This window comes from Stegostoma tigrinum, chromosome 17 (assembly GCF_030684315.1).
Source record: "Stegostoma tigrinum isolate sSteTig4 chromosome 17, sSteTig4.hap1, whole genome shotgun sequence".
NCBI classification, from domain to species: Eukaryota; Metazoa; Chordata; class Chondrichthyes; order Orectolobiformes; family Stegostomatidae; genus Stegostoma; species Stegostoma tigrinum.
In genome coordinates, this window is record NC_081370.1 from 53,565,160 (window position 1) to 53,586,436 (window position 21,277).

General features: G+C 36.9%; 1 protein-coding gene across 1 annotated transcript in view; it reads left to right on the plus strand.

The window, feature by feature from the left end:
- Positions 1 to 21,277, plus strand: part of mettl15 (methyltransferase 15, mitochondrial 12S rRNA N4-cytidine) — a 118,182-nt gene that overhangs the window by 61,598 nt on the left and 35,307 nt on the right. The window contains exon 3 of the mRNA XM_048545702.2: positions 20,733 to 20,924. Coding sequence (XP_048401659.1) covers positions 20,733 to 20,924 — 192 coding nt within the window. The remainder of the gene's footprint in view (positions 1 to 20,732; positions 20,925 to 21,277) is intronic.

The following is a 21,277-nucleotide window of genomic DNA, read 5'->3' on the forward strand; positions in this document are numbered from 1 at the left end:
TTATTCATTATATAGTTACAATGTTGAAGTAATTACTTAGATCTAAGGATTTAATGTTTAAATTGCATAACAGGAGATAACACTAAAGCATTTCATATTTTCAGCAAGTAAAAATCTGAAGGAATTAAGTAAGAGAATTCTTAATTTATTCTCCACAACCCTCCCCTTAAGATAGGGTGACATTGGCATGAAGGAAGCAACCCATTGATGAATAGCTCATGAGTCTTTTTATTTCTTTTAAGTCAATTATTAGCCTAATTATCAAGGGCTTGATGGGGCAACTCACTTTTGAAGAGAATACTTTGCATCATGTGGGAGCTCCAGACCACTTCACTTCCCCACCAGTCACATGTGTAGAAGTGTTAGCTGGCGCAGCATGAATCACAGACTTTGTGGCTTGAGTAGCCGGCACTCCACCTGTAAAGCTGTGAGTTTATTAGATAGCATGTTTCTAGAATTGGTTATCCTGTAGGTCAATGATGTAAGGAGTGGATGACTGCCTCACAGTCAGTGTAGACAAGATGTGAATTTCCTGAGTGCATCACTTTACAATCCATATTCAGCTTAAAATACTGATAAGAGTAAGGGCTCAACTGAGGAGTCCTGCCATCTCGGGAATCAGTCTGGTAAATATTCTTTGCACTTCCTCATCCACAAGGGATACCAAAACTGTTCACATTACTGCAGGTGTGGATCTTTCAAGGCCCTGAGCATTTGCAGGGAGACATCCCTTCTGTACTCAAATCCGCTCACTATGAGGGCCAACATACCATTTGCCTTCACCTCCTGCTGCACCTGCATCCTTAATTTCAGTGGCTGGTGTACAATGAAACCCAGATCCCATTGCTCCTCCCACTTCCAGGTCAAGGGAGGTTTTTGGTCTCTGTGACCCTAATTGAATTCTGTTTCTTTAAATATATTTTTTGACTCGGATTTGTTCTTAAAAGTTGTTCTTCTTATTACTCCTTTTTTTGACTTGAGAGTACTAAATATTTTGCCGTGCAGCTCCAACAGCTGAAATAACTTATGGCTAAGGCGCTACAAATGTAATGTCTCTGGTTCAGTAATCCGAGTTAATGCTCTAGTGATACAGAATTTAAATTCAGTCTGATGCTTATTTATTTTAAGACCTTTTTTGATTGTTATGGCATTTTATGTGGATTGAATTACATCAGCACTTTCCCAGTGAATTGTCATGTGGTCTTTTACCAACTTTTACAATCTGGAATTAGAAACTAAACCATTAGTGTTCTAAAAGTTCTAACAGCATAGAAGGAGGCCCTTCGGTCCATTGAGTTCACGTTAGTCACCGAAAGCCCATCAAAAATTCAGTACTTGGCTTGTTGCCTAATATGCTATGGAGTTTCAAGTACTCATCTAAATATTTCTCAAATGGTTTGAGAGTTCCCTCCCCTACCTCCCTTTTAGGTATGAAATCCAGATAACTACTACCCTGTGGATGAAACAAGTCTTCCTCAAATCCCTCTAAACCGCCCCCCTGCTTACTTAAAAACTGTGCCACCTGTATTATTGACCCCTGTACTAAGGGAAACATTTTCTCCCTATCTGCCTTGCCTGTGCCTTTCATAACTTTATACACTTCACTCCTCCTTTGGAATTATCTGCTGTAATGATATTGATAATGGTCATCATGAGGGTTTCAAAAATTCATCTGGTTCACTACGATATATTAGGGAGGGAAATTTACCTTCCATCTGCTTTCTGCCCCCCTGGTCAGGTGTACATGTAACTCAATTCCACAACTAAATCTTAACTGCCTTCTGAAATTGTGTAACAAGTCACTCAGTACAAGGGCAATTAGGAATGGCCCCAAAGTTCTGTTCTCACCATTGATGTCCACATCCCAAAAGAGAACAAATTAAAAGCACAAAGGAAATTTGCAGAAAATTGTATATCGATTGATAAATGAATTTTAATTGACTTCTGACTTTTTGTATTACATAGTCAAAAACCTTTTAATTTGTTTTATAAAAACTAAAAGAACTGCGGATGCTGTAAATCAGGAACAAAAACAAAGTTGCTGGAAAAGCTCAGCAGGTCTGGCAGCATCTGTGGCGGAGAAAACAGAGTAACATTTCGGGTCCGGTGACCCTTCCTCAGAACAGTTCTCAAGTACGGTCACCGAACCCGAAACGTTAACTCTGTTTTCTCCTCCATAAATGCTGCCAGACCTGCTGAGCTTTTCCAGCAACTTTGTTTTAATTTGCTTTGTAATGGTACCATTGCACCATGTTATTTTTATTTCGGCCTCTGTTATTCAATCAGAGTAAAGCTTCTTTGTGCTTTATCTGTTCTTATTTAAAGCTTCAAGTATATTGTCAGCACTTAAACCCACAGTTACTGTGCGCAAAATGGACCCAGTTGATCCACCGGGAGTTTTACTGAACTGTGCAGGGAAACTGTCCTAAGCTGCTGTTAGCAGAAGGTCGCTGATGCTGTAAAGAAAGCTGAAGATTCACTCTCATCTGGGTTAGCTCAAATATAGACGTATGCATAAGTCCCATGCATACCAACCAGTCATTCGGAAAAATAATGTAAAGCTTCTTCTAAATTGTTGGTTAATTTTTTAACTCTCTCTAAGTCATAATAAGGGTATAAGGCAAGGGCACCTTATGAGAATTTGCAAGAAAATACTGAAAAGCAATGACAAAGTCTCTGTACTGTACAACTGTTAGCATCTCTTTTTTCCAGATTTAAGGAATCTACAATTCATTTTGAAAACACTTCTTTAGTAAAAACTAACTACTGTGATATCCTTATTGCTTCTGCTGTGCATACTGTCTACATACATTTGCAATGCAACCTTGAATTAACTAACAACAGTGTGAGGTAAATATACTAGCAATTCTGATGCAGTGATATTGATGTAAGTATAAAAAGTTCTGCCTGTTCTAACTAACTGTGGATGGGTTGTAGCTTCAGCTTGTGCAATCATGCAGAAGCACTAATAAAAGAAGGGAGATAGTAAGAACTGCCAACGCTGAAGTCAGAGGTAACACTGCGTGGAACTGGAGGAACACAGCAGGCCAGGCAGCGTCAGAGAAGCAAGAAAGCTGACGTTTCGGGTCGGGACTCTTCTTCAGAAAAAAGGGTCTTCTGAAGAAGGGTCTCGGACGGAAACATCAGCTTTCCTGCTTCTCTGACGCTGCTTGGCATGCTTTGTTCCTCCAGCTCCACACTATATTAGTGAACCAAGTGGTCTTTTCCAACAATTGACAATGGTTATTAGACTCAAGATTCCAGGCTTTTTATTGAATTCAAATTCCACTGTCTGCTGTGGTGGGATTCAAACAGGTGCTCAGAATATTACCTGGATCTCTGGAATAATAATAGTGTTAATACCACGAGGAGTCTTTATGTCAATATAATAATGCATTTCAAACTTTACAAAAATTAGAAATAGTTAGCAGTAGTACGATCAAGAAATGTGTCTACTACACAATTTTGTAGTTACTTATATATTAGCATCTAGGTAAAATCCATGGTATGCTTTATATTCTACAGATATCTGTCTTATTTAATAGAAATGTTTGAGAATGGAACAAGGCTTCACATGGTGACACGTAATAATAAAACAGCCGCCAGACTTGTCAGATTTTCCAGCAAAAACAATAAACTCCAATGCATTTTTGTTTGAATAATTTAAAAACAACAGTACAAGGAATAATGACATTTGAAGATTTAGAATCGTGAAGAAGAGCTTCTTGCTTGGTGCCTTGTACATGGATTAATATGTTTTTCCCTACTGTCATACAGTGTACTTTTTTCTCATTTAAATTCTTTTTTTTAAGCAAACAGGGCCTGTCCACAATGGAAATTTTCGCTAAGTGTCATGAAAATCACATTAAACTTTATTTCTTTATCTTGTAAATTGAAATGTGCTCCAGTTTAATTAGCTGCAGACAGCTGGTGCATCAGCATGTTAATACTGTAATTCACTGCATGTATGAGTAACTTAAAAAATTTGTGAGATCACAGATCAGTTATGATGGTTGAAGGCCATTTGGCCCAACTAATTCCAGCCCTTTATAATGACAGAACAGTGTCTGACTTCTTTCTGAAGTAATTCTAAGCTTTCCACCTCCATTTCTCTGTCCAAAGCACTATCCCATGTATTGAAGAACATTTTCCTGATATCAGTTGTAAATTTGCTGGATGGATAGCTGAAATTTCTCTTGCTTTTCCTGCATAACTAAGACCTGTAACTTCCTTTTCCGATCTAAGACCCCAGGTAAAGGTTTGAATCTTTTCCATTGCAACATGGAGAAGGCTAACTGGTAAATCCAGTTTTTTCTGTGTGGGTGCAACTGAGATACCGGCTACATTGCATGGCAGATAAGGGAGAGAGGATGTGGGTTTGACTAATACCTCTGTAACAGTGGGATAGATTCCATTTTTCGAACTGTTTCTTGAAAAAGCAAGCTTCCTGTTCACGACCTACATTTTGTTGAGTCTGAACTTCACAGAAAGATAAGACCATACCAGTAATAATCTTCCAGCTGTTTTCGTTCTGACTTTGCCCACTCCTAAACAGCAGTAACTCTAATTTTCATATGCTTAATGGTAAAAGGTGTTACAGTCCTACTAGACCAAAAGGGTGCTGTCTCATTACAGAGCGATGACTGGTAGTAGTTTAACCTGAGAATCACCACCACTCGGGCAAGGGGAGAGATTGAGGAGGAGAGTCCTTTGTGGGAACCTCAGATGATGTGGGCAGGTTGTTGGGATCACTCTGCATTGCAAACCAACTAGCCAACTGATGCCCATTAAGACCTTGTGGTACCCCATGTTGTGGGAGGTGTCAGAAACTGACAACAGCGATTGTTCCTCAAGTTTTGTTCATGACAGTGGATGTTGGCAGAAAATGGAGACAGTAACAGGGCGACATAATCCTACCTTCACATTACACCACAAATACAATTTCCAGAAGAGGTTACTAGATTGCAGTCAGGACTTCGATCACTAATTAATTGTCCATTTTCCTCTTCTAGCCTAGCAATGCAGGAACTAATTACAATGTCTCACTGTTACTTTGACTGTGATTGATTTGACTGTTTAAATTAAATTGAGGGGATTTCAGCCTTCTGATTTAAATGCTGTAGAAATGTAGGTTTGTACTCATACACAGTTGTAGTACCATAATATTCAACAAAGAAAAGTGAGAAATTAAGCCAAACATAACTGATGGAACACCCATATTATTGTGATTGTCTAGTTTGAAATACACTTCAGTCAGCAACACATAGTCCTCTGACTAAATCTATTTTCACTCGATTGATTTTATTGTTGTCATATGTATTGAGATACAGTGAAACATGTTGTTTTGTATGCTATACAGGCAGGTTGTACCATGCATCATTGTAGCAGAACAGCGTGCAGAATACAGTATTACAGCGCCACAGAAGGTGCAGAGAGGGAGATTGGAATTGACATTTGAGAGGTCTGTTCAAAAGTCTCTGATAACATTGGAAAAGAAGCTGTTCTTGCATCTGTTTGTACATGTATTCAAACTTTTATACCTTCTGCCTGACAGAAAAGGGTGAAGAGAGTATACCAGGGTGGTAGTGAACTTTGATTATGTTTATTCAAAGCATCTCATATTGCTTAACCAATTGGATGTATAGAAGAAACAAAGAAAAAAAAACGTTTAAAAAAAGGTACCGAAAATCCCCTATCTGTTTTAATTACAGTCTGATAGCTCTGACAATGGGGCACCAAAACTCCTTCACTAACATGAATTGCCCTTTTCATGTCAATACCCAGCTATGACATGACAGAAACTGTTTGTGAAAAGCTTTAGTTATAAGCTTGTCTGTTCGTCATAGAAAGAAGTAGGATCAAGAACGCCGGCTGTGTGTGGCATGATGACAGATCAGAATCCCGAGTTTCTTATCGAACTTTTGAACAAAGGATGCTTTTTTTAAACCAAGAATTTAAGCCAAGCCTGGCAAATAATTTAAACTTGAAGAAAGATTGATCAAAATTCTCTCTGAATCCCTTGAATGTTCTTTCCAGTAGGGTGCTAAGGTGGGTTTAACGAAGTCTATAAAGGGCTAAAGTGTAGTTCAATGTACTTACCTCTTCTCAGCAGGAATACATCTCCAGGGTCTAGAATGGAACCTGCAGATGATACGGAAGACATCTTGAGGTTTTCCCCTTCCGGGAGTGTACAAAAAAGCGGTCAAAAACCCACTGTAACTCCTGAGTGCAGTGGTGTGGCAGAGTGCTGTGAGGGTCACAAATTGAAAAGCTAATGTATGGTATCATGCCTGGAACTGCAGCAACTGGGGAGCCCAAGGACAGCGATAAATGGGACAGTAACAGCAGCTCTTTTTCAACATGTACGCATTCTGAACCACTCTGCCTGACTCATGTAGAAATTCATATTGAAACTTTTGGCATGACATTTATCATTTAGGAGGTGACAATACATATCATCTGAGCAGTCAGCCAATTACTCTGGTGGTATCTCATTATTTTGGTAGAGATCTATGAAGTTATTAAACTAAGCTGTAATGAAATTGATGATCCCATAAGTGACTGACATTTCTGAGAAGGAGTTAGAAGGAACTGACATCACTTATTTTTTAACTAGGACCCGAACTGTGTTATAAAGTCTGTTCTGTGACTCAATGAGATCATGGTCAGTCTGATAATCTTCGACTCTACTTTCCTGCCTTCGCCCCATAATTCTTGATTCCCTGATTGATTAAAAATATAAGTCTTGAATATATTTAATGACCCAGCCTCACCAACTCTGCAGTAAAGAATTCCACAGATTCACAACCCTCATCTCTGTCTTAAATGTGTGACACCTTATTATGAATTCATGGCCTCTGGTCCTGGATTCCCACAAGAGCAAACAACCTTTCCACATCTACCCTGTGAAGTCCTCTAAGAATCTTGAAACACTTGGCATGAGCAATTTGCTGTCCAGCGAATGTGAAATTGATCATGTGCTCTTCATGCATTGTTAAGCAACGGTCATAGTTAAGGAACAAAAACAGAAGTTGCTGGAAAAACTCAGTCTGGCAGCATCTGTGAAGAAAAAATCAGAGTGAACGTTTCGGGTCTGGTGAAACTCCCTCAGAACCAGGTTCCTGATTTACAGCATCTGCAGTTCTTTTGGTTTTTGTCAGTCCATAGATCATGTACAGATAGCAGTTGATAGCAAGCATGAATCATTGTAACTCTCAGCAGTTCAGTGTGCAGAAACAAGACACAAACGAAACTTCAGTCAATAGAAGAGAGCAAAATACATGTATCCAGTTAGCCAAGGGTCGTGAGCCAGTATTCCATCATATATCAGCTGAATCCATTGATTTGAACATAACATATCATTATGTTAAGATAAACATAAGAAAGTTTTGTACTTTGTACCTGAGATGGTCTGTAAAAGTAGACCATTAGATTAGTTCTTTCAATTTGGTATATAGCTACAATTGGCAAGTCTCACTGTTAGGGTTAAATGAACCCCAAAATCTTACACTCAGTGTTAACAGTTAGAATAAAGCTGGAAAACTCTCTTAACTGCTTAACATTCATCTTTACTGTCCACAACAACAAGTCTGATCATTTAGTTAACCTCAGAATGGTATCTTTTTTCATGATGCTCCCTGTTCAAAAGTTAGTAGCTTTCTGTCAATCAGTATTTGTTCTGATGTCTGTCGACTGCAAAGCAAATGTTACATCATGTCATCCGTGACCAGACTGAGGAAGCAGTCAGGTAGAGCACAAACTTGCCCATTGGACCTCTGCCAGTGCCTCCACAGATGATGCCAATGGTGTTACCACATGTTCCACTGTGGATTGAGGAGTGGCCAAAATGTAAGGATGTGGACATGCAAATTGTAAGTTGCTCACTGAAATTACTCAGAATCAGGAGTATAATTGGCCATGAGGATGGATGAAGACACCTCAGAATCTCAGCAAGTCCAGATCTTGTTACAAAACCTCTTCACCCACCCCAGCAAGTGACTACATATGTGACCAAAGGGAATGCTACCTGCCACACTGTCGTGGAAGTATTGAATGAAAGGATTAAGACCGTCATCGAATATGTGAACACAGTAGTTAATAGCTACTGACAACTATGTCAAATATAAACCAGCCTGAGTTCCTTTGATTTTTAGTATAATCTGGAAAAACCTGTCAGGAACAATTTTTTTTTGTGCAAGATTTTAAATATAAATAATAGATTTTGAGACTTGCGTATGTGTGAAAGGATTTGTTAGATATGGGACAAGACCTGCACAGCTTTGGACATAAAAAGCCGTCTTTCAAGCATGCCAGGAGGCAACTGAGAAGATAATTATCTTTATCAGTTCAAGATTATTATAACATATGATGTATTTATTTGTAACCTTTCTCATCTAATGCATTTTTGTAATTCAGGAATTGCCATTGTACTGTCTTTGTTTTCAGACTGTCATTTTAAAGCTTCATGTGCTCATTGAAATTTTAATTTCATTGCTCTGCAAATTTTGAGGTTTTTTTGAACTCCATGACATAATTCAGTTTCTGTTGTATTTATTTAGGAAGCTTACTGTTAATTGCTAAACAATAATTCAAAAAAGCTGTTGATGAATGCAGTATATTGCTGCAGTCACGTGAGGTGGAATAGTTGTACTATTTTTCCTGCTTATTTGGAAGAAGTGGATGTATTTACAAATTGTAAGATGGACTTGCCAGTCAATGTAGGTACTGGTTTTAAGAATTGGTTGGAGAGATTTTCTTGAGATATTTTTAACAAAGCATCAGGTCAGGTTCGTTGTTCTGAAACTGACGTGGGTAAAAACATGGACGGTTAATGCAGATCCAAAACATATGGTATACGCTCCATTCTTGCATGCAATTGCAGACTAAAATTAGAGAAAGGTAAAAGGTGGCCAAATCTGAAGTCATGAATGATGAAAAGACTACATCTACTGACAGCCTGGAGTAGCAAAACAATTTCTGAATTAAATTTAAACAAAGTTTTAAAAGATTTTTAACACACTTAGTTGTGAAAAAATGAATAGTTGAAGAGAAAAAATATTTTAAACAATGTTATTTTTAGTTAATTTTGTAAAAGGTTGGTTTTATGTTTCACCAAAGAAGAGCACGTGCAATCAGAATTTATCATTGTACCATTGGTGTCTGCAGACGTTTTGAAATTAAAAGGTCAGTTTGCAGAAAGGAGCTTCTCATTTTCCTGGTACTTTCTGTCAGTGAAAGTTCAAATCATACATACAAGTTTTGGTTGGTAACATGACTTCTCTCTAACTGCCAAATAAGTTCACAATTCATTTTTCTATTCCAAAAAGTTGGCTTCTGTTAGCTCACATCTGAACCTGTTTTGATGGCCCCCAGCAATTAGGTTTGAATGTCCAACTCTATACTTTGGATCTCTATTTTGATGAAGTAACAAGAAAACGTTACACCTCTCAAGAGATTTATTTTCTCTGCCGATTGCAATAAAATCCAACTTGTGTATCCCTTTATGCTTTGTGGCCCAGCAACCTGCGGATAGTGTAGTTTTCAGGGCAATGGCTGTCCTGCTGCTAATTACATTTGATCCTGCCCAGGAACATTGGTTGCACTTATTGTAACGTTTTTAGTAGGCTACTCTGAATAGTTTAGGAAACTTGGGTGGCATGGATGAGTAGGGCCAAAGGGCCTGTTTCCATGTTTTTTGTCTCTGACTTTAAGGGTCAGTAAACAGTAGTGTAGGGGTCAGTTTTACACATTGTAAGAGAGGAAAGTCAAAGAATATATGACTCCATGTTGCTCAAGTGCTGTTGTTAGCTGGCTCCATGCAGCATGGGCAAAGCTGGCTATGGATAGTAGGACTTTTGTTCAAAGCAGTTCAGATCTGTAGTTATAACACTGATTTAGATATTGAAGCATAACCTTGTGAAACCTAGTGGGATGCAATCTTGACAGAAGCGATTGCATAACTGGGATATGATTCGTTGTTAATGATCATATGGCAAAGAATTGGGATCAGCCTGTGTTTAGAAGCTGGAGTATAGCCTGGTCAAAACAGTGGGGCACAGTCTTCGAAGTAGGTCATCTCTGTTAGAAAAGATCAAAACGCTGGGTCTTGGAGCTCAGGGAATTCAGGATCAGCATCAGCTCAGTGAGGTTAACTATTTGTATAAAACTGAAATTGTGCCAGCAATTACATGCATGCAAATTGTCTCAGGAATTTTGGAGAATGTGGCCTTGAACTACCACAATGTGAGTAGTTGAGGTGGATATGCTTTAAAGGTGTTTCAGAGTTAGATCTTTAAAAGTGAAGAATTGGAATCGCTTGTGAAAGAGACAAATTTTAACTGAGATATTACTTACTTAAATTTTATGAAGTCCTGGATAGAGTGCTGAGAAATCTATGGAATCAGTCTTGACCACATTTTCGATTTGATGTACTCTGGTAAATTTGACCAATGTTTGTCTACTAACTCACCATTACCTTTTGTTTAATTCTGGATGTTTGAATACGTGTTTTTTCTATATTGCAGATTGTTTGTTTGTTTTATTTTCTAACTTCAAACAGAAAAAAAAAACTTATTTTATGAAGCTCAGGAATCTCATGAATTTATTCTCTTTATAAATGCCTAGGATCTCATATTTAATCTTCAAAAAAGGCCACTGGTCTACTCCAGGGTCTTAACCTAACCTTGGAGCTTGTAGGGGATAAAAGCCCTGGCCTTCGTAGATCACACATCTCCATGAAATGAAATATGCTTTATACATTAATCACTCTTCTTTGTTTCAATAACCTCACTCATCATTTTTTTAAGCCGTAATGAATAAGAGTCTAACTTGATTATCCGTTCTTGATAAGTCGCCCCGGCATTGCAGGAATTGGCCTTGTGAATCTATTTTGAGCTGTCTCCATTGCTAGTGCATCCTTTCTTAAGTGCTGGAATGAAAACTGCATACAGTACTCCAGGTTTGGTCAAACTGAATGACATACTCATGTTCCTATATATCTGAAAGTTGTCATTCAGACCTTTGCAAATGCTGACTCGGTGCAATTCCCTGAATCAAGGTCTAGTAAAGGATCAAGAGCAATCAGTGTGTTATTTCCTTTTATTTTCTTTTCCTTTGACTTATGAGCAGTGATGTAACTACAGGCTTAGCTGATGTTGCTACTATCTCTGCCAAGATGTGGGTGGTGAGGATGGCTTCTTCATGAAGACAAAGTGAGAGAGAAGGATGCACCAGAAATGCTGGTGTGAGCACAGTATCGCTTATTACCTTGTGGATTCTTTTCAGAACCATATTGTGCTGTGTGGCTATGCTTGTTGGTCATATTTTAAACAAATGCATTAAAAGTTGTAAAAACCAAAAGAACTATGGATGCTGTAAATCAGGAACAAAAGCAGAAGTTGTCGGAAGAGTCTCCGGACCCAAAATGTTAGCTCTGATTTTTTTTTCCCTCCATTAAACATTGTGTTCTGAGGAAGGGTACTGGACCTGAAACATTAACTGTGGTTTCTCTCCTCAGATGCTGGCAGACCTGCTGAGCTTTTCCCGTAATTTCTGCTTTTGGCATTAAAAGTTGGTTCTAATATGTAGAATTTGCCTTAAAAAAAGTCTCAAAGTTTTGACTTTTACAGAGGTTTATGCATTAGTTCCCTGCAAAGGAGGCATTGCTAAATTGGGGAATGAAAATTCCAGCTGACAATTCATCAAATTGAAAGGCCTGCACATGTGGATGCACCAAAAATACATTGACTGACCCAGAAACCTTATTTCAAGCACTGTTGCTATCTTACAAGAGTGATTTACAATTTCTGCTTAAGATGCACTGTGGTATAATATAGTAGCAGAATATGTTGTCCTTGTGTTTTTGTGTAAACTATGTTCAACGATAAATTAATCAAGATGCTATCATGTTCTAAACGTTTTAAAATATGCTTTTATTTTCTCCACACTCCAAATTGTAACTGGGAAGATGACCTGTTGAGAGTCCTCGGTCAATGCTGTTCTGATGTGACCACTAGGAGGTGTTTTAGTATTTTCAGCAAACTCTCAAGTGACTGTTACTATTTTATAAACTGTTGTATAGCATAAGACATCTCTATAAACAAAACTGAATAATTCATGAAATTCAACTAAGTATTACGTCAGCACCGTTGTCTGGCCATCAGGAACCATTAACAGCATGTTTCTTTCAACAGTTCATTTTCTGAGGCACGTTTTTAAAAATTTATGATTGATGTGACCCATTGGGGCCATGCAATATAAAAATAGTTGCATTTTCTTTCTTCAGTTTTTAGTTCGATGGAAGGTTCCGGGCCCCAGAAAGCTTTTAATACATGAGTTATGCATTGTTTTTTATGTCCTATAAATCCAAGATGCATTTAATTATGCAGCTCAAAAGCTTTCATGAAATATGAATTCATTATTGTGCAGGAAAATTTGTAATGTTTAGGTAGGAGGATTTGTTTTGAGCAAGCAGTTTTTATCAAAATAGAACACAGAATTTTGCTGTCTGTAATATTGAAAGTATAAAGTTGATTCGTAGCCAACTGGAAACTACTTAGCAATTATGAAATCTTGGCATTACTTTAAATACCGTGGCAATTCTAGTAAAATAAATATAACGAGAGAATAACCTTTCATTCACTCAAGTAAACGTCACTACAATTAAATATACTTGTAAAGTTCAATTTGTACTTCAAAAATGTGAGCTTATGTTTTTCTAATGTATTTGTCACTTTACTGGTTACATATGGATATTTTAAAATGTTTATCCCACATTATAGAATGTAATTTTTACTTAATGAAACCGGGGTTCAGTTCATCGGTTAACCTTCACATGTTCTGAAATTACTTGAAAGTTTTGCAGATGTCAGCCATATGACTCCAATTTAAATGTAAACAGATAGTAGTGTTGAAAAAATATATGCATATTTTAGGAATATGTATAATTATTTGGTAATTCCACTTGAATATAGTAATTAGGAAAAAATACTGAACTTTTACTGTTTCAATAAATAATTTTATGAATCACAAATTAAAAATATGTAAGGGGAAAGAATTTATGTTTATGTTAGACATTTACCAAGTAAAAACTTGACACCTCTAGGTAAGCACATATTATAGTTCATTGCTGATTGAAAGCTCCAGCTCCACCCCTTTCAGCTAGCTGTATTGCAAATGTTGGGCACTTAAGTACGAGACCATAGTTTGAAATCTATTCTTAAGAAACCTTCAGATCCAACAGTGGTGCAAATTTGCTAGTCTTTGAATCATCAGTGGACCTCATCCTGTTTTGTATTAGAGTAGTGGAACAGCATCAGCTCCAATGTATAAGAAGATGTGAGTGCTCTGAACTATTTCATCCTCTCGAGCAAGGTAGAGGCTTGCTAGTCGGTCAATGGAAAATCTAGAGAATTGTATCAGTAAGAAATATTGGATGGTGCATATTAAGTAGCCAAAATAAACCACTGTTATGAAAAACTGATATGCTAATGGTGTTTCCGAAAAGCTTTAGACTTGTACGCATTACAACTAATGTTAAAATCTGTACCAGATAAATAGTGATAGTTTAACAAAAATTGTATTTCTTAGCAGAGTAAAGAGTTGAACGAGTACTGAACCGTGCAATTACGTTCAAGCTTAGTTAGAATTTTAACTCGTTTGAGCTGTAAGATTCGATTGTACATTTTCCAATTAAAAAGTTATCTCAAGTCAGAAAAAATTGCAAATACAACTGATGCTTAAAATTACATTTATTTGTTTATGCATTAGCACATGTATCTTGTATGAAATGTCACTTTAAATGTCAACAAGTAGCTTCTATCATATGAGAAACAACTTGAATATTTTGTGAAGAAAAAGTTTAAATGCTACTGCACTTAGTTCGTCAAAAGCCTTAAAGTATGTCTCTTGAAATTATATGTTGGTGTTAAACACCTGAGCAAGAAGAGTGGAGGGTGTCTTGTTATAATTTACTAGGCTGTGTGGCTTCAGAATTTCAAGTCAGGAAATGTATTACTTTCATATTAAATTTATGAAGTTTGCTTGAATGAATTTAAATTTCTTGGTTGACAGATTCTGAGCTTTTCACTTTAGATCGAAATGTAGGCTCAGAATGAAAGCTTGGATTAACAATATCCAGTGAAAAAAATGTTAATAACATTAACTATTTACTAATAAATCACAGATTACAATGACATTTCTGCATTTAAAGTCTTAGAAAAGGAACTGCACAACTCAGTCTCCACAATACAATTTTTTCAACATATTAAGTGAATTCTTGCACTCTCTTAATTAGTAAATGCTCAATGTCTCAGCTGTTAACTTAAATATGTAAAACTATATTACTTGGAACAAATAAATATGTGGACTTGATGAAAGTGAACAGTAATTTATAGTAAGAAATACTGCATGATAAATACTGCACTCTAAGTAAGGCCTAGAAATATCAAATATTTGTAAAACTAAATATTGAATGAGGGTGTATTACAAAACCCTTTTGAAAACTATTCATTGTTTTCTTAAAAAAATCTGAACACTTTTTTACAATTACGATCTGCACAGTGATCACTGTCGTTTTCTTTGTAATCCCCTATTTCTTCAATTTGTAAAACATGATTGAACAGAAATATAACTCCCTATTCAAAAGACTAACTTTTGTTAATATTTCACAGTGACTATTGAAATATACAGCTCTAAAAGTATGAAGTTTGACCATTAATTTGTTTGATAAATAGAAACAGAAATGTAGTTGCCATTCACAACACCTCAATTACTGATCTATATACACAGTTAATACATGTTGAATTAATTAATGACATTGCCACTACCCCCTCACCCCATTCAGCAAGCCTTGTGTCATAATTAACCCTGCTTTTCCTTTCCAGTCACCTTCTCACTTTCATCCTACTTGGTCTTTAAAGCAAGTGATTTCCATATAAAAATGTATCTTGCCATGAAATTGCAGAGCTTGGTTATCCAAGATTAACAATTCAAGTAAAGAATCTTAGATGTTGGAAATGTGTGTTTTAACTGAATGGATTGCATAATATTTGTGAATTGAACTAGTTATTTGATTTTCTGGTTATTTCTGGTGGTTCTTTTGAATCCGTATGTCTTCAAACCACATATTTTCAATTAATCTGAGCTAGGATTAATCAGTTTGTATTGTATCGCTGCCCAGCAGTCACTCTTTGAAGATCACTGTCTGTTTGAATTCCTGTAAATCAGTGCGTCATCTAATGTCATCATTGATAATAAAGAATCAATGCTCTGAAAGAAAATTAAGCATTGATTTTTGCTACAGTGGAGTACCACTCTATCGTGGTAGAAATAGCAGATTAGCCAACAAATGGCAAACCCCTCCCCAAACTCAGGACTTTGCGCATTCATTCGGCAGAAAGGGTTTGGGCTAAAACTTAATTTATCAGCTGCTTCAACTGAAGTGGGATTTTAGTGCCTTGGACTGGGAAACCGCGAACACCTGTGTATGAACAGGTCTGAATTTGATGCATTCCTGCTGTTAGCCATTGTATCCCTTTGATAGGTGAGGCAGGCACCTTTTTTGCGTCTGTCCTTTATAGGAAGATAAGGTATTGTTTGAAATCCATAAAAGTGGACGGACTTAAGTGTGCATAAAAAGTAAGCCTATAAATTCATTACTGTTGAAAGGACCCTTCAAAGACAACTGACAAAGCATTTAAAACTTCTGACCCATAAGCATTTGGATGGGGTGTTTAAGAAAATTTGTTTGTTATTTCACTAATTCTACTGACATAAGTCTGAGCATTTCAATTGCTAGCTTCATGCTGCATGATTGATTGTACAACCCTCTTATTTTTACCACAGTAACTGCCATTTCACACGGTTTGATTCACAGCTACCAGTAGTTATAGATTCTTCAAAGAGGAGCTATGAATTCTAGTGCTTGCTGCTATAAGGGATTATGTATTTGAATTACATGTTTGTTATTATAAGGCATTATTTAGATGAATGAATGTAAATTTAGCAAACGGTTATTTAGGAATTAGTGTTTTTGTAATTATAAGGAAGTTTGAAGTTTACAGTGCACACTTAGAAATTTTATTGTCAAACTTCAATTTTCTCATCTCTGCATGAGTCAAATTCTGTCCATGGGGTTTGTGACGGATGGATGTAAGGCATAGGTTGTCACTCAGTGGCATATAAATATCCTTGGGAGTGAGTGGAGGTGCATTGGTTTGCTAAGGAGGGTATGAAGATCCAGTTGTTGCATGGGTTGGCATGTGTTGGAATTACCTGAGAGTATGAGGGCTGAAGGAGCGGTTCAAGCTTTATTATTTACTTTTAAACTTCAAACAGGGCTCTGGATCCCCAGGGCAAGCCTTCTAGCCAGCTGCCCGTTCACCCAGCAGCATCTCCAGTTCTTCCTGGATCAAACACTCTTACGGGCTACTCCCTTATACTGAAAATCTGACATCCAGGTAGCTAGTCTTAAAACCCTGGATGAAACAGCCGAAATTTCACCCATCTCAGCACACCCGACATGGGCGCAGAAGTCTAGGCAATAATGTTTCTTATTGTAATGTTAATGTTCAGTAATGTGCCTTTATCCTGATCAATTATTTTGACTTTTACTGGCTTACAATGCTTAAGATTGTAATGTGTATGCATTACGGAATGCAATGTGTACTATACAAGATTGAGTGGTAAAATATTTTAATTTCTTTCCATCGTTTAGCACCAGTAGACTTTTTGGGATATTGCATAGACGTTTTCTGTAAAGCAGTCTCTTGCTCAAGAGTGGTGGAAATGTGATATTCAGAAGTTTGTTGCTGAATTTATGTTCTCAGTGTTAGTTTTGGCATTCAATTGTTTTTGCTGTTGGATTTGGTACAAGAACTCCCAATAAATTCTGCAAAGATCTTGAGAGTTGGTGCACCATTGACATCGTTTTCAAAGACTGTTCCTTTCGAGTGAACGGAGTTCTCAAGTGACTTAGTTCCAGCACTATAACACAGGACACTTGTACTGATTAGAGAAAAATTAACTAAATAAGTTAGTGAGTTCTCATTAGCTAACAACAAATGTGTATGTTATGAACTCAGTGTTGAGGAACAAAAGTAAGGGAAGTTAAGACTTTTTGATTTGACTAGTAAAGAATTAATTACAGCAAGAAAATTGAATGACACTTTAAGCACCATAAGCTAGTCTGTCTGACCTAACTCATGGCATTATACCTTTGTTTCAATTTTGAAAAAAATTTAAAACCAACTTAAATAATATCTGATCATAACTGGCATACCATAAATAAGACTGAAAGATAACAAATTACTTTGGGACTAGAGTGAAAGAGATAATACGGCATATATTTCCCAAATAATTTATGAAGCAGCCTTTTTGCCTAACTTCTTCATCTTTTACCTACCTTTTAATTGTCGCAGATTTAAAATGTTCTTCTGAAGCTGTGAAATCCTGCATGCTGGGACTTAATTGACATCTCATGAACTGATTTAATTTATAGTCCTCAAGATGCATCAATAAATTAACATCAGACTTTTTCTAAAACATAAAAAAATGCCTGCACCATAGTGCAGGATTTATCAGCTACATTTGTAAATGTGCTTTTGATTTATAGAATCCCGACAGTGTATGACATCTATAAAACGCTGCAGTTTGAAAATCGTACTCAAACACAAAAGGATCTCATGAGCACAGATCTTCAATCACCTGACAAGTCTTATTTCCCTTGAAGAGTTTTTTTTAAAACTCTAAATTATAAAGCTTCTCTTTTGTCTCTCTGAATTAATTATATCAATGTATACTTTGGCAGGGAAGTTGACAAAGATTTGCATTGGATAGTTTTGGTTATCTCCTATTTCCTACTTTGTTTGTTCCAGAATTGTCAGATGGTGATTTGAATAAATTTTCCTTGGAATACCTATTGTATATTGAAATTAATGAAAGAATAACCTTTTTTTAACAACTCCAAGATATATCACATCACTTTACTGCCAATGAAGTAGATGTGATGCACAGTTACCATTTGTAATTTTGGGAACCAAGGAGATGAATTTTGGGAGGTTTGTTTCCATCATCATGACTGTCCTGTTGTTTTTAGTAATGTTAGTTGGCTGCCATGTATATTGGCCAGAAATCCAGAGAGAACTTCCCTGTTCTCTTGAATAATTCTGTTGAATCGACTGTGTATGTAAATTGTTATGCTGAAACTATTAATTCTGATAATGGTAATATTTCATTCTTAATAGGGCCATTGTTTAATACTATACTTCTGACTGTCTCAGCAATATTTACTGTAACATTTTACAATGACAGAATCAGGCACATTCATATCGTGGGATTCTGTGGATTTGAGTGCAGACTTGGGAACTGAATTATGCCTATGAAGCTGAAACTGCGGCAAGTTCAGGATCCACTCACTGGAGAATATACCAAGCAGAGAATCAGTGTGAAAAATGTAGGAGATCACAGAGCAGCATCAGCCAGTACCATAATTGAAGACAGACAAAATTGAAAGCTTTAGGAAGCACTTGAACTGCAGCACACGGTCCTACATTCTTCATAATGTGCTATTGGCTAAGTATAGGGTATGTAAGCCTCTGCTAGGATCTAATACTTCTAAAGGTTACATCTTTTTATTGCCTTACTTTGGACTAAAAGATATTCCTTTTAAACCAAGGAAATGACTGTGCAAAGAGATCACTAAGTAATAAAATCATGGTTAAAGGGTGTTGCGAGTTGTATACAATGTTGTGCTTTTCTTGGAACAGAGAGAGCAGAAGCAGAGACCATGGAATTGATGGGCACCAAATTAAGGGTTAGCTACTTAACAACAATGTTCTGATTGGCTTCTGTCTAGGTGCTCCTGTCTTGCGTGGAACCAGTGAAGCAAAGAATGACCGAACGTGGAAAGAGCTTGTGTGGGGTACCAGAAATTTTACAGTAACAGCTAGTTGTCTTCCACTTAGCTTTCTATGCAAATCTCCTGTCAAAGAACGAGTAAGACATCTTTTAATGACAGTGAAAGAACAAAATATCAACCAGTGAATCAAAGAGAACACTAGCGGGCAAATAGCCCTGTGTCATCAGCAAAGAACTATAAAGGAATTAAAAGCACGACAAAGAAAGCAACTCATTGAATCATATAGTCCAGGCTGGTGCTATTTAACTGTGTTTCCATGATCTTTTTTTTCCCCTTTTGACCACTTTCAATATTCATTTATTGTCTGTCTTTGTGTGTCTGTCAGTTTGTGAAGGGGAGTTTAAAAAGTGTTGCGTTAAAGTTGTAAAATTATAAGTGAGTGATTCATATTTCCTAATTGCCATTGGTTGAAAACAATTTGTGTGTTATAAATAGTTATTTCTGGTTACAAATGGAAATCTGGAGACTGTTTTGTACTAACCAGAGTTTGCTAGGTAAATTGGGGAGATTGGAATTGCTTGATGAAACCTTTTCACTGTTGTGATGATCCAGGGACAATGAAGTTTGATTTCAGTGCACCACCCTAGTAAGTCATGACATTGTCCAGAAAGTGGGTGGAAAAATAACCAGCAGCTCGGAAGCTGGGAAGCAAATACTTCTTACAAATTGGTGTTTGTTTTCCTAAGAATTACTTAATTCTGTTGTGGAGTTTGCGTTTCTATTGATCCATTTAAGGAATGGTAAAGAACTCATGCTAACTTTTTGCAGGCTTTCTTTCGTTTGTGTTTCTTTCTTTGATGCTATACAGATATAGATTTAACATCTGACCAGTTAACAGAATAACTTTGTGGATCCTTTTGGTCAAATTCTTTGTGAATGATCTCCAGTCCCTGTTCTTTGATAGAATTGGTTCAAAGAATTTTGTAACTATGTGAAAATGATGTGCAATTATTCAGCATCTTCCCCAACCTGAGGATATCTCAATATCTTTTAGAGTTACTGAAGTAGTTTTTGAAGGAAAGTCAACATTATGATGTAGCAAACGCATGAAACCAATTTGCAGGCAGCTAGCTCCTGCAAACAGCGACACAGTAATGACCATATTATCTGCTTCAGTGATGTGAAATGATAAATTAGTATGTGTTTTATTTTAAAATATCAATATCAGCTTCAGTTTTTCTCATGCTGACTCAAGTCTACTCTTCTCAGTTTTCATTGTGCCAACTAGTGGCAGCCTTCTTTGGGGGAGGTAAATCAGTTGGCTGCAAGACGATGTGCTTGGCAGTGGAACCAAGTTATCACTCTGTATTTGGATCTGTAATCAGACACCTGGAGATAGATCTGAAGTACTCCATGACAAAGTCAATAAGTACACCAGAAGATGGAGTGGTGAATACAGATGCAGTAGTGTCAAGACTGCTTCAAATAACAAACTAGCTAATTATATCTAGCTAGACAAACAAAAGATGCTCAACTGTAATAAAAGTCAATGTGCTGAAGAAGCTCTGCAGGTTTGGTAGTATCTTTGGACAGAGAGAAATAGTTAACGTTTTGATTCCAATACGACTCTTCAGAATTCATGCTCTTCTGACGAAGAATGACCCTACTGAAGAACAAAGTATATTTGATATCCTGCACTGAGAAATTAATAATGGTATAGTTTTTTTTCAGTAGCTTGGTTTGATAGCCCTTAAATATGTTAAGGAGTTCCATATTTTTCAACATTTGACCGAAGGAAGTTACAGGATTTCTCATCATAATTGTCCTCAATACTGTTGCAAAGAATATATTTTTTTCTGTGACTTCTTTCTTTTAGTGGTCGTGTTCAGTCTCTTCTTGGAAGATTCAGCCAGCTGGAGAGCTTGTTGGTGGCATCGGGTGTGGATACAGACACTTTTGATGGAGTTGTCATAGATGCAGGCTGCTCCTCTATGCAATTAGATGTCCCACGGCGAGGGTTTGCGTTAAGCAAAGATGGCCCACTTGACATGAGAATGGATGGGGACAGGTTTGTACAGAAACTGCAGTTGTTCTCATGGCAAAACTGTTTTATATTGAATCATAAGAACTGACATAATAATCCACTTAACCCTTCTTCTGTAGGCAGTGATTGCGGGAAACATGGTTCTATCATATAATATATCTGCCAGATTTGAAAGCAGACAAGAGTGTCTGAATTAAGAGCTTACTGCTAGCTATTTTCGGGCATAATGTGAATAGAAAATAATGCTGTTTTCTTATTTCAATTTCTTAGCAATAAGGAAAATGTTGAATATTTGTTTTATTTTGGTAAAGTATCTTGGCTTCAAGCAGCAGCATCGCAATACTGTGTTTGCAAATGTCGAATATAATTTTTTATGG